Below are 15,907 nucleotides of genomic sequence, written 5' to 3' on the forward strand. Positions count from 1 at the left end.
TCCATCCATTGGCCTGTGTTCTCTTCTCTTTGGAAGCCCTCAGTTCTTCTTGTCATGGAATGACTCTTTCCTGGCTCATGCCACTGTGTGTGTGTGGGGGGGGGGGGCTCAGCTACAAATCACCTGTGGGGGGGGGCTGCTGGGGGGGGAAAGGGGGCAGAGAGATGAGTCAGGGTTGTTGAAGAATCCACTCTGGTTCTCACGGAACTGGTCCAGGGCAGGGTCAGCAGGGCGGTTGCTGGCACAGAGGCCCTGTCTCCCACACTGATCCTTCTCTCCTAATGGATACTCAGGTCAGCCAGTGGCGGGTGAGACCCTGAGCCCTTGAACATCTGTCCTTCCAGCTTCTCCTAGCACCCACCTTATTCCCTGCTTCTCACCAAGATCTAGAGGTATGGCACCTACCTCATCCAAAGTTTGCTATTACCCACGGGGGATGGAGGGCGGCGGGTGGGGGGGCTGTGACTTCTAGGTCTTAGCTTCTGGCTCCCTCTCCCTCTCAGCCCTTACACCCCTCAGGGACCCAGGCGTCCTGCCCACTCCCTTTACCATAGCAACCATTCTTCTTGGAGTTGCTTAAGACTTTAATATCATTTCATTAAGTCAGTAAGTTCAGAGAAGGTTGGGAGCACAAAGGGACTAGGACTGGGCCCAAAAGGACCAAGGTAGGGGGGAAGAAGGACCGAGGCCCCTCTTCTCCGTGGAGATGGCTCTGAGAAATCAAATATTGACAGTGGGAGAACAGACCTTATTAAATCTGGGACAGGGGTGTGTGTGGGTGACTGTGGGAATGGCCGGGTGCCTGGGTTCTGAGGGTGATAAGGCTCTGGGAGGAGAGAAACGCCTATAGTTGGGGTGGCCCAAGCTAAGGGACCGACCTCAGGGTATAACTGCTCAGTCCCTTTCCTTTGGGATGTGCTTAGACTTGCTACTCTGGCTGTTTCTCAGCTGTCCCCTACAGCCCCTAGGGACAAGCATCCCATCACAGCTGTGGCTGTTTCCCCCCCCCCCCCTTCCCTTTACCTCCACCTCTGCTGATGAGCTTCAGCGGCGTTTAATCGGATTGAGCAGTAATTAGCAAAGCAAGATGTTTGATTACCTATTTAGCATAATGTGGGGGGCTGGGATCCCTAGGCACAGCCACCGTTGAGAGGGGAGTCAGAAGAGAAAAAGGGGTCTATGCAAAGTTCCTTTCCCTGAGGGATTTATGGACCTGCCCTTGAGGATCCCCATCCCAAGCCTCCCCACAAATTTTCAGTCCTTTGGGACTTTTCCCTCGGGATTCTGACCAGTCACTTCACCCCTCTCTACCATCTGGCTGGAAGATTACCTACAAGTTCCATCCCAGCCCCGTGTGCTGTGCAGCTGTTGGTTTTAGGGTGTGGCGCAGCCTCTTTCCTTCAGTCCCTGCTCTCTCAGCAAAAGGAGTCTGGGCTGGGCCAAAGACCACACAAATCAGAGCTCAGAAACTCATCTTCAGGATAATGGCGGTAGCCAGATGTGGTGGCACACCCCCATAATTCCAGCACCCAGGAGGCAGAGGCAAGACTCAAAGTTTGAGAGTTTGAGGCCAGCTTGAGCTACATGGCGAACGGGGAAGGTGTTGGTGTTGGTGTAAGTAAGAGAGGAATTGTCGATTATGGAAGTAGTGGCTTGGGTCAGGGTGTAGATAAATACATTGGTCTCCAGGAGTACCAGGGACTGCCACTTCCGGCAAAATGAGACCTGTCAGGTGTGAAAATGGTAGAACTGAGGTGCCAGCATCTCTTCATATCCAGCAAAGAAAATGTCATCAATTTAGCTCCTCATGGAAATGTAATCAGTGGGCTCGCTGCTGGCTTTGTCTTAATTAGGCACTATTGATGGAAGCAGGGAGGGCGCCTCCCTATTCCCATGATTCTGCTTCCTCGTGGCATTTCCCACGTCTCCCCAAAGCGTCTTGCGACCTCGGGTACAGCTGTCTTTTCTACCTTCCAGCCACCAGGACACGCAGCGCCCCCTAGCACCCGCTCAGTTCTGCCCCTCCAATGCTCTCCAAGCGGCTCTGGGACGCAGCCTTTGTTCCTATGGAGAGCAAAGCTCCTCCCAGGCCGGGTCACCTTCCCCAGGGGAGTCCCCGCCTCTCGTTTGCCCCCCAAACCAGCAACGCTTTTCAAAGCCAATCCTCAGATTTAAAAAAAAAAAAAATTTCCAGTTCCAGCCTTCACCCGTTTTCCCCCCGCCCCGTGCCTCCCAGCAATCCTAGACCCCAATCCGGGCTAAGAAGCGGGAGCAGCGGGAGGGCAGGGGTGCTCCAGCCCCGGTTTTTCCCCTGGACCCAGCTGCAGCCCTGGCTGTTTGGAAATCCTGGAGAGTTTTCTAGAAGGTGAACGAATCTCGCAGGCGGGACCCCGAGCGCCACCTGCTGGACCCGTGCAGGCCGGAGCCCACACACCTGGGGGCCAGGGTCGGGCGTTTGGGTCCCCCTGTCTTTTCCACATCCTGCGAGACCGTGTCTCATTGTTTTCAGTCCCAGCCCTTCCAGCATAGTCCTCAAATCCAGGCGGGAGCCGTCCCCCGCACCTTCGGCTCCCAGATTTAGTAGCTCTCGAAACCCTAGCCGCGCCCCCCCTTGCCCTTTAGTCTCAGATCCACGCGGGAAAGACTCTCGTGGGGTGGGGCCGCGGAGCAGTGCGCCTGCGCAGTGTCCGCAGACCCGCCACTTACTCTCCGGGCCCCGAGTTGCCATGGCGACGCGTGCATGCAGGCGCGGGCCTGGGAGGGCCACGCGGGGCAGCTTCTTGGTTGGTGTGACCCAACCGTCTGTCTTGGGAGGAGAGGGTCGACATTGTGAGGTGTGTGTCGGGACAGAGGGAAGGAAAGAATGCTGGGGAGAAGGGGGCAGCTGTAGGGGAGGAGCAGCAGCCGAGCTGGGGTGGTTGTAAGGGGAGAAGGGAGCAAGGAACATTTGTGACTGAGAGGAAGAAGGGCAATTCAGGGTGCAGTGAAGGGGGAACAGTCGTGTGGGCAAGAAGTTGTGAGGGAGACTGCCTACTGGTGACCAGTTTGAGGAGCAAGCAGGCCCTGAGGAATTTCCAGTAACCCCAGTGAGCCCCAGGCTGGAACAGTGTCTCCCGGTGTCTGCAGTGTGGTTTCTGTCTCCAGAGGCTCCAGTGTGAGGCTTAGGGGAGCTAGATGCTTCCCCCTGAGGCTGATGGAGGAAACCGCGCTCTTGTAGTTGGTTTTATTGATTTGTTGGCCTAACAGAACGTTTTTTCCTTGGAGCAAAGTACAAATCCTTCAAGTTTGAAATTCATAACCCGGTGATCAATGCCTGTGGCAGCCTGTGGGGATGAGGCAAGGCAGCCACAGGTGGCTGCCAGGCTCTTGAGGAGGAAGAGGGAGTGCCCAGCATTCTACAGTGTGTTCAGGAGATTCTATGCTCCTGACTTAGTTGCTTTTTTTTTTTTTTACCCACTGGGTCTTCCTCATGTCCTCAGTTTCTTTTTTTTCACCGTTGCATAATTTGACATGCATTACTGGGTGGCTTTTGTCCTTCTTGGTTGTTCCTAAGGACATTTGGAATCTGGTGAACCTGAAATTGTGTACTTAGCATAGACTCAACCAACAGGCCTAAGAAACCTCGGTCCACACTAACCAGGCTCCCACCTCTAAGCAATTAAAGACTAAAGAGACTTGTGCACGCCGTCTTTGTTTAAGGCTGCTGAGATCTCAGTGTGGGGAGGAGAGGAGCTACATAGGAAAATCATCTGGGTTTGCCTCAGTGACTTGACACAGTAACAGCGACGATGGTGGCAATCATGGGGACTGTGCCTTCTCTTATTCAGGAGACTGCAGGGTAGTGTGGCTGAAGGCCTGGGTGAACATAGACATTTTCCATACCCTTCCTTAGTGCGATTTCTGATTTTATATATATATATATATATATATATATATATATATATATACACACACACACACATATATATAATCTTTACATATATATATAGATTTAATGTATATGTACATATATATGTATGCAAAGGTGTGTAGGTACCTAAAGAAGGGAGTCAGATCACTAGGAACTGGAGTTACAGACAGTTGTGAGTCACCTGGTCCTGGGAACCAAACTCTTGTGGTCCTGAAGAGCAGAAAGCTATCTTTTCAGTTCCTGTGTCTGTTATTTGTTTATTCCTAATGGCCTATGAGACCTTGATTTCCCCTACTTGCAGTTTGAGTGTGTGTGTGTGTGTGTGTCATGCCATGGTGTGTACTTGCAGGGCAGAGAACACTTGTGCGTGTGCACTCTGTACCACATGAATCCCAGGGATTGAACTCAGGTCCTTAGACTGGTTGGCAAGCACCTTAACGTTCTGAGCCCTCTAGCCTGCCCGGGGCTTTGACTTTTAACCTGATTCTGTGAAGAGTTTGGGGTTATCCCAGGGAAGAAGTGAGGACTCCATGGTCCCCCTCCCTTCTTAAATTGGGTGTTTGGAGTCTAACCCAGGGCCTTGTATACACGTTCTAGGCAAGCAATTTACCACTGAGCTGTGACCCTTGGGAGCCAATGTTCTATTGGGTATGCTCCGAGGGTATAGCAGGGTACCCCCAGAAAAGATGATCATCTTAGGTGTCCCACTCAAGTTTCTGAGTCCAGAAGGGAACATGTGTACCGGGAGGCTGGGTTAGAGGTGGGATCTGGAGGTGGACTTCCGGCCCCCGTGTACCTGCAGGTTTTGCCTTCAAGATGGCTAGCAAAGCCGAGAAGAAGCGAAAAGTGGGTGGCCGGGGAGGCGCCCGGGTAGGCCGAGTTGTCCGAGCTCCTCAGTCCACTGCGGCCCCAGGAGCTACAGAGGCTTCCCTGCTCCCTGATGGTCACGAGCCAGAGCCCGAGTCTGGCAAGGAGGACTCTGGTGAGTATTTGCTGGGACGGAGGGGACTTAGAAATGGACCTTGGGCAGAAGTAGAGAGGCTTTTGAGAGCTTTTTTTTTTTTCCTGAGACAGGGTCTCTCTGTGTAGCTCTGGGTGGTCTCAAACTGGCTAGGTACAGCAGGCGGGCCTGGCCTTCAACAGGGATCTGCCTCCCTTTGCCTCACAAGCCCTGGGATTAAAGGGGGGCACCACCATGCCCAACTCAGGAGTATCTTGGGGCTAGGGAGCAGGACCACGAAGCAGGACAGATGTGATAGTGTATCTGTAAGGCTTCCACAGAGCCTCCATCCTTCTCTTTTCTTTCCTCTTGTTATGTGCACGTGTCTTCTTCCTGGTCAGCCCGCTATTTATTCTGTTTTTAAAAATCTCCCATCAGTGTACCAGGAATTCACCAGCCAGTTCTTTTTCTAGCCTCTTCCTCATTTCAAGTGTTTCTGGTTGTTCCCACCCCACTGTAGAGGGTTTGATCTCTTCCTTTTTTCCTATTTTCACCCTGGGTGGCAAAACAAATAGTGTTTTTCTTCCATTAAGCCCATCACCATGGAGACCCAGCCTGCTTCGCCACCCTTTGATTCCTAAGCCCGGCTGATGCGTTCCACCATCTGTTGAAAGCTCCTGTGTTTTCTTCCTCAGCTTGGCAGAGACTTGGTGGATGGTGGAGGTTCAGGTTCAGGGTGACAGGAAAAGAAGCCTACATGGAGGGAACAAAGAGCTGCCTCTTGTGGAGTTGATCCTGGAGCCAGAGTGGTTGGAGGGGTTGGGGGTCTTGGTTGCTGTCGGTTGCCTTCCCTTTAGATCCTGTCCAACGGCCTGAGGCTGTGAGCCAGGTGTAGACCTCACCTTTTAAAACGGGGCTTGTTGGTACTGCTAGTGTCCTGTAAGGATGAAGAAAAATAGAATCTTCTCCTGTTGACTTCTAAACTTTTATTGAATAAGTATTTTATTATTACTACTACTATCTTATTATATGTATGGTTGTTTTGCCTGAATGTTTGTCCGAGCACCTCATGCCAAATATCTGGTGGAGGCCAGAGCATCAGATTCCCCTGGAGCTCCAGTGTAGATGGTGAGCCCCCACTTGGCTGCTGAAATCAAACCTAGGTTCTCTGGAAGAGAAAGCAGTGCTCTTAACCATGGAATAATCTCTCCAGCCCCTAATTCTTTAATTATTTTGTGGAGGGGTGGGTGAGCCTGCTCATATCATGGTGCATATGTAGAGGTTGGAGGACAGCTTGTGGGAGTTGTTTCTTTCCTCACAGCCCATGGGGTCCAGGGATCACACTCATGTGGTTGGGCTTGGTGGTGACTACCCTTATGTGCTGATCCATCCCCGTGTCTCTTTTTTCCTTCAGTGCTGAGGGCTGAACCCAAGGCCTCATGCATGTTAGGCGAGTGCTCTCCCACGGAGCTGTATCCCCAGAGAGAATCCACTGTAATGGGATAGTGGGGATAGGCTTAGGGTTGTGGGTGTGCTAGCCACACACACGCACACACAGGCACTCACTCACACTGAGATGGAGTTTTCTTATGTGTCCCAGGAGGGCTTTGAACTCTGGCTCTTGCTTTGAATTTTTGACCTTTTATTTTCAGTCTCCCAAGTTGTGGGAGTGTAGACCTGCACCTTTCCTGGCTCCTTACTGGTGTTGCCACTAAGGGTTAGGAGATGAAGTGCAGGTCTAGGGAAAGGCCCATGAACCCAGTCTAGGATCTATGTTTAGCCTTTTAGAAACGTGCAATATTATCATCTCTGATGTCTCATGTGCTCAGTTCAAAACAGTTTAAAATTGACTAGCTTCAAGAAGCCTGGTACCAGGCGCTAGGGCAGACAGCAGGGAAGGTATTGTTTGGAGAACCTTCTGAGAAACAAAGAGAAAAATGTTTCAAAATGGATGCACCAGTCTTCCTATACCTCAGAAAACCTGTCTTTCTTTTTTTCTTTTCTCCCCCGTCCCCTCCCCAGACCGGGTTTCTCTATGTAGTCCTGACTATCCTTGAACTTTCTCTGAACTATAGATCAGGCTGGCCTTGAACTCACAGAGATCTACCTGCTTCTGCCTCCAGAGTGCTGGGATTAAAGGGGTGTGTCACCACTCCTGGCTCTTTTTTTTTTTTTTTTAAGATTTATTTATTTATTTTATGTATATGAGTACACTATAGCTGTACTGATGGTTGTGAACCATCATGTGGTTGCTGGGAATTGAACTCAGGACTTCTGCTTGCTCTGGTTCCACTTGCTCCTGCCCCAAGATTTGTTATTTATTTGTTTGTTTGTTTGTTTTTTCTTTTTTCTTTTTTTTCGAGACAGGGTTTCTCTGTGTAGCTCTGGCTGTTCTGGAACTCACTCTGTAGACAAGGCTGGCCTGGAACTCAGAAATCCGCCTGCCTCTGCCTCCCGAGTGCTAGGATTAAAGGCATACGCCACCACGCCCGGCTGTTATTTATGTATTTATGTATTTATGTATTTATGTATTTATTTATTATATGTAAGTACACTGTAGCTGTCTACAGACACTCCAGAAGAGGGCATTAGATCTCATCATAGATGAGACAACACCAAAAAAAGGGCGTCAGATCTCATTATGGATGGTTGTGAGCCATCATGTGGCTGCTGGGATTTTTGAACTCAGGACCTTTGGTAGAGCAATCAGTGCTCTTAACCACTGAGCCATCTCTCCAGACCTCACCCCCCACCCCCTTTTACTTGTTCGTTTTGAAACAGGGTCTCTCTATGTAGTCTTTCCTGTCCTGGAGCTTGCTAAGTAGACCAGGCTGGCCTGAACTCACGGAACTCTTCCTGCTGGGATTAAAGGCTTGTGACGTCATGCCTGGCCCTAAAAAACTCTTACTGGTTAAAGAAATACTTTTTTGTAAAGGCTTTTTAAATTGTGGGTGTGTGGAGAGTGTGGATTTGTACACATGAGTGTGCTGTCACAGGAAGCCAGACTGTTGTTATTCTCTGGAGCTGGAGTTACAGGGGTTGTAAGCCATTTGGTGTGGGAGCTAGGAAATGGGGACTCGGTTCTTTGTAAGAGCAGGGCATTCTCTTAACCAAGGAGTTCACTCTCTAGATCCTCATACATTACAAAAAGTGTGTGTGTGTGTGTGTGTGTGTGTATGTGTGTGGAGAGAGAAAGAGATGGCTCAGCTACTAAGAGCACTGACTGTTCTTCCAGAGGACCTGGGTTTGATTCCTAGCACCGAGATGGTGGCTCATATTTGCCAGTAACTCCAGTTCAAGAGATCTGATGCTGTCTTTTGTTTTCCATAGGCACCAGGTACACAGACATACACACAGGCAAAAAAACAAACAAAAAAAACCAAAACATACATTAAATGAAAGCTTAAAAATGAAATTTTATTTTTCATGTCACTGGGAGGTGAACCCTGGGCTTTAAGCATCCATCCTTCCTTTGAGCCACACACGGAGCCCTCAGGCCTTTTGCCTTACATTTCATTCAATTACTATTTAAAAAAATTATAATCAGGTCTACAGTTCCTTTTTCTGTATTTCTCAAAAACTCTAGCTGGGCGTGGTGGCTCAAGCTTTTGATCCTAGCACTTGGGAAGCAGAGATAGGAGGATTTCTGTGAGTTTGAGGTCAGCCTGATATCACCACAAGTTGAGTCCAGGACCGCTCCAGGGCTCCTTATACTGAGATAGCCTGTCTCAATCCTGTCCTCCCTGACCCCTCAACCAACCGACCAAACAAACAAAAACCCCTCAAACTCTAACAAGGGGCAAGGAAGGTGGCTAAGAGGTTAAAGGTATCTGCCTCCAAGTGTAACCGCCTGAGTTCCATACTTAGGACGCACACGGGAGACAGCAAGAAGTTACTCCTACAAGCTGTTCTCTGACAGCCACACACACACGGTGGCACCTCTGTGCCCGCTCCCACCCCGACACAAATCACATATTCAAAAAGATCCTGAAACCTCGAGCTTGCAAGTTTCCACCCCAATAAAGTCTGGCGTATAAACTTATTTGGTGGCGAAACCTAACCTAAGCTGACACAAAGGTATTTATGATCTGTTCAAGCCACTTACTATAAATATTCATATATTTAACTGCAGAAATACAGTAATAAAAGTCTGGTTGTTAATTATTGTTCTAGAGCTTTCTGGAATGGGAGCCAGGGATTTCATTCCAAACTTTTGTTACATTGCTTTTTTTTTTTGAGACTGGATCTCATATAAGCCACCTTGGTCTTCAACCTCCTGTGTAGCCAAAGTTGACCTTTGTCTTAGGCAGGGTTTCTGTTGCTGCAATGAGACACCATTGCCCAAATAGCAAGTTGGAGAGGAAAAGGTTGATTTGGCTTACACTTCCACAGTCTTGTTCATCAATGAAGAAAGTCAGGATAGGAACTCAAGTAGGGCGGGATCCTCGGGGCAGGAGTTGATCTGATCCAGAGGCCATGGAGGGCTGATGCGCTTCATATGGCCTGTTCAGCCTGCTTTCTTAAAGAACCCAGAACCACCAGCCTAAGGATGGCACTACCCACAATGGGCTGTGCTCTCCCCCATTGATCACTAATTGAGAAAATGCCTTACAGCTGGATCTGATGAAGGCATTTCCTCAACTGAGCTCCTTCCTTGTTGATGACTCTAGCCAGCAGTCAGACCCAGCCAGTACAACCCTCAGCTTCTGACCCCCCTGCCTCCATCTTCGCAGTGCTGGGATTACAGGCATTTGCTAGCTGGAGATTGACCCCAGCGCTTCATGGAGAAGCTAACATTCCACCAACTCTGCTGCATCCCCAGCCCCTGGGTCACAGATGGTCTTACAACGTTCAATCTTATTCTGTCCTGTTCTAGAGCTGGAACTCAGGATCTTGCTCTGGTAAGCACAGGCTTTCCCTCTGACCTACACTCTAAGCTCCATGCAATTCTAACTTCAACATATTTCTGACACCATGGATTGTGCATAAAGGATCATGAACAGTTCCAGGCGGAAGAGAAAACCATGCCAATGTCCCCAGCCATGATAACAGCCCTGCTCACATCTCTAGGCTTTCTTCTTCTTTAGAGCCCACTGCTGGCCTGCCGCGGCGTGTATCTTCTTCTCCTTCTTCTCCTTCTTCTCCTTCTTCTCTTTCTCCTTCTCCTCCTCTTCCTTCCTTCTTTTTTTTTTTTTTTTTGTTTTTTGTTTTTTGGTTGTAGCCCTGGCTGTCTTGGAACTCACTCTGTAGACTCAAAAATCCGCCTGCCTCTGCCTCCCAAGTGCTGGGATTAAAGGCGTGCACCACCACTGCCCAGTTTCTTCTTTTTTTTTAAAGATTTATTTATGAGTACACTGTAGCTGTCTTCAGACACACCAGAATGGGGCATCAGATCCCGTTAAAGGTGGTTGTGAACCACTATGTAGTTGCTAGGAATTGAACTCAGGACCTCTGGGAGAGTAGTCAGTGCTCTTAATCACTGAGCCATCTCTCCAGCCCCCGGGTGTATCTTCTACTATTGCTTAATTTTCTACATATATCCATGACATGAATGTCATGTGCTATTGAGGTATTGCATGTTTTTTTTTTCTTTTTCTTTTTCTTTTTTTTCTTTTTTTTGGTTTTTTCGAGACAAGGTTTCTCTGTATAGCCCTGGCTGTCCTGTAACTCACTTTGTAGACCAGGCTGGCCTCGAACTCAGAAATCCGCCTGCCTCTGCCTCCCGAGTGCTGGAATTAAAGGCATGCGCCACCACGCCCGGCTCTTTTTCTTTCTTTTTATTTATTTATTTATTTATTTATTTATTTATTTATTTATTATATGTAAGTACACTGTAGCTGTCTTCAGACTCTCCAGAAAGAGGGTGCCAGATCTCGTTGTGGGTGGTTGTGAGCCACCATGTGGTTGCTGGGATTTGAACTCTGGACCTTCGGAAGAGCAGTCGGGTGCTCTTACCCACTGAGCCATCTCACCAGCCCCTCTTTTTCTTTTTTTTAAAGACAGGGTTTCTCAGGGTGTCTCTGGCTGTCCTTGAACTCACTCTGTAGACCAGGGTGACCTCGAACTCACAGCCTTTGCTCCTAGTACTGGGATTAAAGGTGTGTGCCACCACACCTGGCGGCATTGCATGCCTGTGTCTCAATTGTATTAGGGAAGACAAAACCCGTTTATTTCAGTGGTTGCCTAGTTTCCCTCTTGGTCTCCCGTTGCTAAAGTTTCTTCCCTTGGGGAAATGTAAGCAATGTCTCCCTCCAGGGTCCTAACACAAACCAAGGTTTATGCCTGCAGAGTTCATCCTGGGTTTAGTGGTCTGTCTTACTGAGCATAAGTGAGGAGTTACTTACAGGAGTGGGAGGCCTCCATCTGGGGATGGTCTTTACTCAACAGGGATAATGTTTTTCCCATAGCTGCATAGATAGAGCCCCTCTCTCCCTTAGCCCTTCTCCATTTATACACTCTAGCCTTTCCCCAAGACCCCCAGGTCATATGCAGTTAGGGCAGAATGGCAAACAAGTGGTTAAAGGAAGTGGCGAGGTGCTTAGGTACCCCACCTCTCATTCTCTGTTTTTTATGAGCGAAGACCACAGGTCAACAGTCCCAGCTGGGGTAATGTTTTGCAAGCAAGCAAGCCCAGCTGAACTCTTGAAGATGGTGACCATGTGGCTCAGAGGACAGTCCTGAGTGAAAAATGGAAAGCCATTAGCTCTCAAGGGATCCAGCCTACTCCCCCTCGCCATGAACCGCGTCCTAGCTCCCAGTCTTCAGTTCTGTCTCATTTGTCCCTTCCTCCCTCCAGTCCCCAAGAATGGGAAACCTACTGGTTTTGTCCTGTCTCTAGCATGAGCAGAAAATGCCGAGGCAGGGAACCAGTGTAGGTTTGTGTGACCCCAGGGCAGATGTGGCAGAGTGGAGTGCCTGGGATAAGAGAAGGGTGGGCCCTAACTTCTCTGTGCAGGAGGAGGACTGGCAGAGAGTAGAACCTAAATGTTGCAGTACTCCTAATTCTAATTTCTCATTCCCCAAACCACCTGCATCTTGCTCCAGCTAGCTTAAACATCATTTTTATTTATTAGTGTTATTTTATGACTATTAACATTATTATTGCTGTTGTTATTTTTATGTATGTGTGCCTGTGTAAGTGCACAAGTGTCACTGCACCTGTGTGCAGGGTTATTCTCTCTCCACTGTGGGTTCCTGGGATTGAACTCAGATTGCTAAGCTTAAGGGCAAATGCTTTTAGATGCTGAGTTATCTTGCTTGTGCTAGCTCTTTTTTTTTTAATATTTATTTTCTTCTTATGGTGTGCGTGCGTGCGTGCGTGTGGGTCTGGGTCTGGGTCCTGTTCCTGTGAGTGCATGGCTGAAGGAGACCAGAGCTGTAGAAAGCTCCTGAAGTTGGAGGTACAGTCAGTTGTGAGCCATCTGACATGTGTGCTGGCCATCAAACTCTGCCAGAGCAGTACGTGTTTGTATGTACCTACGTATGTATGTATAGTTTGAGACAGGGTCTCACTCTGTGGCCCTTGCTTGTTTGGAACTCACTATGTAGACAAGGCTGACCTTGAACCCACAGAGACTCAGCACCCCATGACTCCTACGTGCTATTGTGTGCTCTTCAGGTGATTTAATGCAGCTGAGGCTGGCCTGGAATTGATTCTCCTACCCCTGCTCTCCCTCCACTGGGACCGTGTAAATACGTGCACTGCCACTCCGAGATTTCAAACAGCAATTTTAAAAATCAAACATGTTAATACAACACAATCCAAAGATACACTAATTTGATACTTACATGCCGAGGAGAGATGCCAGGAAAATATTAAGGTCTTTGTTTTCTATAATTAAACCGTTATGTTTTTATAAGAACAGAAAACTTGGTGTGTACAGTAAAAAACCCTGCAGTTCATAACATACAATAGTCTCCAATCTGAGCTGAGGTGTTTCAGGAGGTATTTGTTGGCGATGTGTTGGTGGTACGTGCAGTGCGCGTGCATGTGTGTGTGTGTGTGTGTGTGTGTGTGATGTGCTGAGGACCAAGGCCATGGTGAAATTGCAGAATATAGTGTGGGTGATGGTGATGGGTGCCAGACATACCTCGGGTTCATTATGAGTTTGGTTTTTTAAAAAAGATTTTATTACATTTTATTGTTATTTATTTATTCTCCGAGTATGCATGTGGCGTGCAGGTGCCACAGTGTTTAAGAGAGGTCAGAGGACAGCTTGTTGGCGTCAGTTTTCTCCTTCCACCATGTGGGTCCCAGAGATCAAACCCAGAGCACCGGGCTTGGCAGTGTATGCCTGTACCCACTGAGCCCTCTTGCCAGCCCTTTACGTTAATTTTCATCAGAAAACCTCTTACTGTTGTCAAAGGTTTCCAGTGCCCATGTTCTGTTTTGCAGTCCCATATGGGGTTGCAACCCACATTCAAGAAACTGAAGCCTAAAGCATACAACACACTGTTTTTTTGACATATTTAAAAGCTGTGCAACCATCAATGCTATCCAATTCTAGAACATTTTTATCCTTCCAAAAGAAAGCCACTTTAAGTACCTTGACAAATTGGTGCCAGATGCTTCCTGGGTCTATTTCCTCCTCCTCTTCTTCCTCTTCCTCCTCCTCCTAGTGTTGTATATTTAACGTATGTATATTTAATGTGTATAATGTATGTATTATGCATATATGTATGTGTCTTGGTTTGACTTTTTGACACAGGCCAAAAACTACCTAGGGAGGGAAAGGTCTGTCATTGAGAGATGCCAAGCAGGTCAGAACCTGGAGGCAAGAACCAGAGCATAGACCATGGGGAGATGATGTTTAGAGACTGCTCACCTTGCCTCACGCAGCTTGCTTGCTTATTTATTCATGTATGTACTATGTGTGTGTTTGTGTGTATGTATGAATGTATGTATGTATATATGTAGGTGTGTGTATAAATGTACGTATGTACATATGTATGTATGTATGTATGTGTGTGTGTGTGTATGTATTGAATGTATGGAAGTGTTGCTTGCACATATGTCTGTGTACTATAAAGGGGTCAGAAGAAAGTGTCATCCTGGAACTAGAGTTAGAGATGAATATGAGCCACAATGTGGGTACTGGGAATCGAACTTGGGTCCTCTGGAAGAGCAACCAGTGCTCTTAATGCTGAGCCATCACTCTAGCCTCTTGGATTGCTTTTTTCATACAACCCAGAATCACCTGTCTGGGAATGGCTACCTACAGTAGTGGGCTGGTACTGCCCGGGATCAGTCAGCCAAATCCTCCCACAGACTTGCCGCAGGCCAATCTGATGGAGGCATTTTTTTTATTATTTATTTATTTATTTATTTATTTTTGGGTTTTTCGAGACAGGGTTTCTCTTTATAGCTCTGGCTGTCCTGGAGCTCACTTTGTAGACCAGGCTGGCCTCGAACTCAGAAATCCACCTGCCTCTGCCTCCCGAGTGCTGGGATTAAAGGCGTGCACCACCACACCCGGCTGGAGGCATTTTTTTTTTTTTAAAAAAAGATATATTTACTTATTTATTAGGCATACAGCATTCTGCCTGTGTCTATGCCTGTAGGCCAGAAGAGGGCACCAGATTTCATTATAGGTGGCTATAAGCCATCATGTGGTTGCTGGGACTTGAACTCAGAACCTCTGGAAGAGCAGTCAGTGCTCTTAACCTGTGAGCCATCTCTCCAGCCCTTGGAGGAATTTTTTTTTTTTTTAAATTAAGATTCCATCTTCCCGGGTGACTCTAGCTTGTGTCAAGTTGACAAAAAAGCTAACCAGTGCAATGTGTATGTGTGTGTGTGTACAGACAGAGGGTGAATCTGGGTAGAGCTGAAAAAAAGATCACCCCCTGAGAGGCTCAAATCAAAAGACAAGCTGGGCGTGGTGGCGCACGCCTTTAATCCCAGCACTCAGGAGGCAGAGGCAGGCAGATTTCTGAGTTCGAGGCCAGCCTGGTCTACAAAGTGAGTTCCTGGACAGCCAGGGCTATACAGAGAAACCCTGTCTCAAAAAACCAAAAAAAACAAACAAACAAAAAAAAAAAAACCAAAAAACCAACCAACCAACCAACCAACCAAACACCAAAAGACAAGCTGATAGGTACTCAAAAGTGGGGGACTTTGGGGCTAGAGAGATGGCTCAGTGGTTAAGAGCACTGACTGCTCTTCCAGAGGTCCTGAGCAATTCCCAGCAACCACATGGTGGCTCACAACCATCTGTAATGAGATCTGATGCCTTCTTCTGGGGTGTCTGAAGACAGCTACAGTGTACATACATATAATAAATATTTAAAAGTTAAAAAAAGGGGGAGGGGACTTAGGGGAGGGGACTAAAGTACATTTGCATTGCTTACATTTGGATAAGTGATTGCAATGAATCCATAGGTGCAGCGGTGGTTAGAGGACCACCCAGGGCTTTGTTCCTTGTCTCCCACCTTGTTTGATACAATGTGTCTTTGTTGGGTTTTTGGCTGCACACACCACACTAGCTGGTGCATGAACTTACGGGATGCTCCTGTCTCTGTTTTTCTGTCGGTTTTTTGGTTTTGTTTTTTAAACCTGAGATTACAGAAGCTTGGACTACAGCATTCTGCTCTTACATGGGTTCTAGAGATTCATGTTTAGGTCTTCACGCCCACAGGACAGACAAACACCCACTATCGCCTGAGACCCCCCCTTCCCCCCCACTCTTCTTTTGAGGGGGGTCGAGACAGGGTTTCTCTGTTTAGCCCTGGCTGTCCTGGAACTCACTTTATAGACTAGGCTGGCCTTGAACTCAGAAATCTGCCTGCCTCTGCCTCCCAAATGCTGGGATTAAAGGGGTGTGCCACCACGCCTGACTCCCCCCACTCTTTATTCATTTATTTAATTATTTTTTGAGACCAGGTCTCACCCAGTGCTTAAAATTGTATCATTCCCCAGCTTCTGTCACTGTGCCCCGATATTGTTTATTTTGAGACAGGAACTTACTTTGTCGTTCAGGTTGACCTGGAAGTCAGAGCAATTCTCCTGCCTAAACCTCTCTAGTGCTTGGATTACAAGCATGAGCCACACATCTGTCTTA

The 15,907-nt window shown here is 47.9% G+C and overlaps 1 protein-coding gene across 1 annotated transcript in view; it reads left to right on the forward strand.

The window, feature by feature from the left end:
* Window positions 1-2,725: 2,725 nt before the first annotated feature.
* The window catches only part of Dnah2 (dynein axonemal heavy chain 2), a 130,776-nt gene continuing 117,594 nt past the window's right edge, over window positions 2,726-15,907 (forward strand). Inside the window, exons 1-2 of the mRNA XM_021176049.3 lie at window positions 2,726-2,834; window positions 4,713-4,892. Coding sequence (XP_021031708.1) covers window positions 4,727-4,892 — 166 coding nt within the window. The 5' untranslated portion in view covers window positions 2,726-2,834; window positions 4,713-4,726. The remainder of the gene's footprint in view (window positions 2,835-4,712; window positions 4,893-15,907) is intronic.

Source organism: Mus caroli, unplaced genomic scaffold, assembly GCF_978045245.1.
Source record: "Mus caroli unplaced genomic scaffold, Mus_caroli_1 scaffold_13, whole genome shotgun sequence".
Classification (NCBI taxonomy): Eukaryota; Metazoa; Chordata; class Mammalia; order Rodentia; family Muridae; genus Mus; species Mus caroli.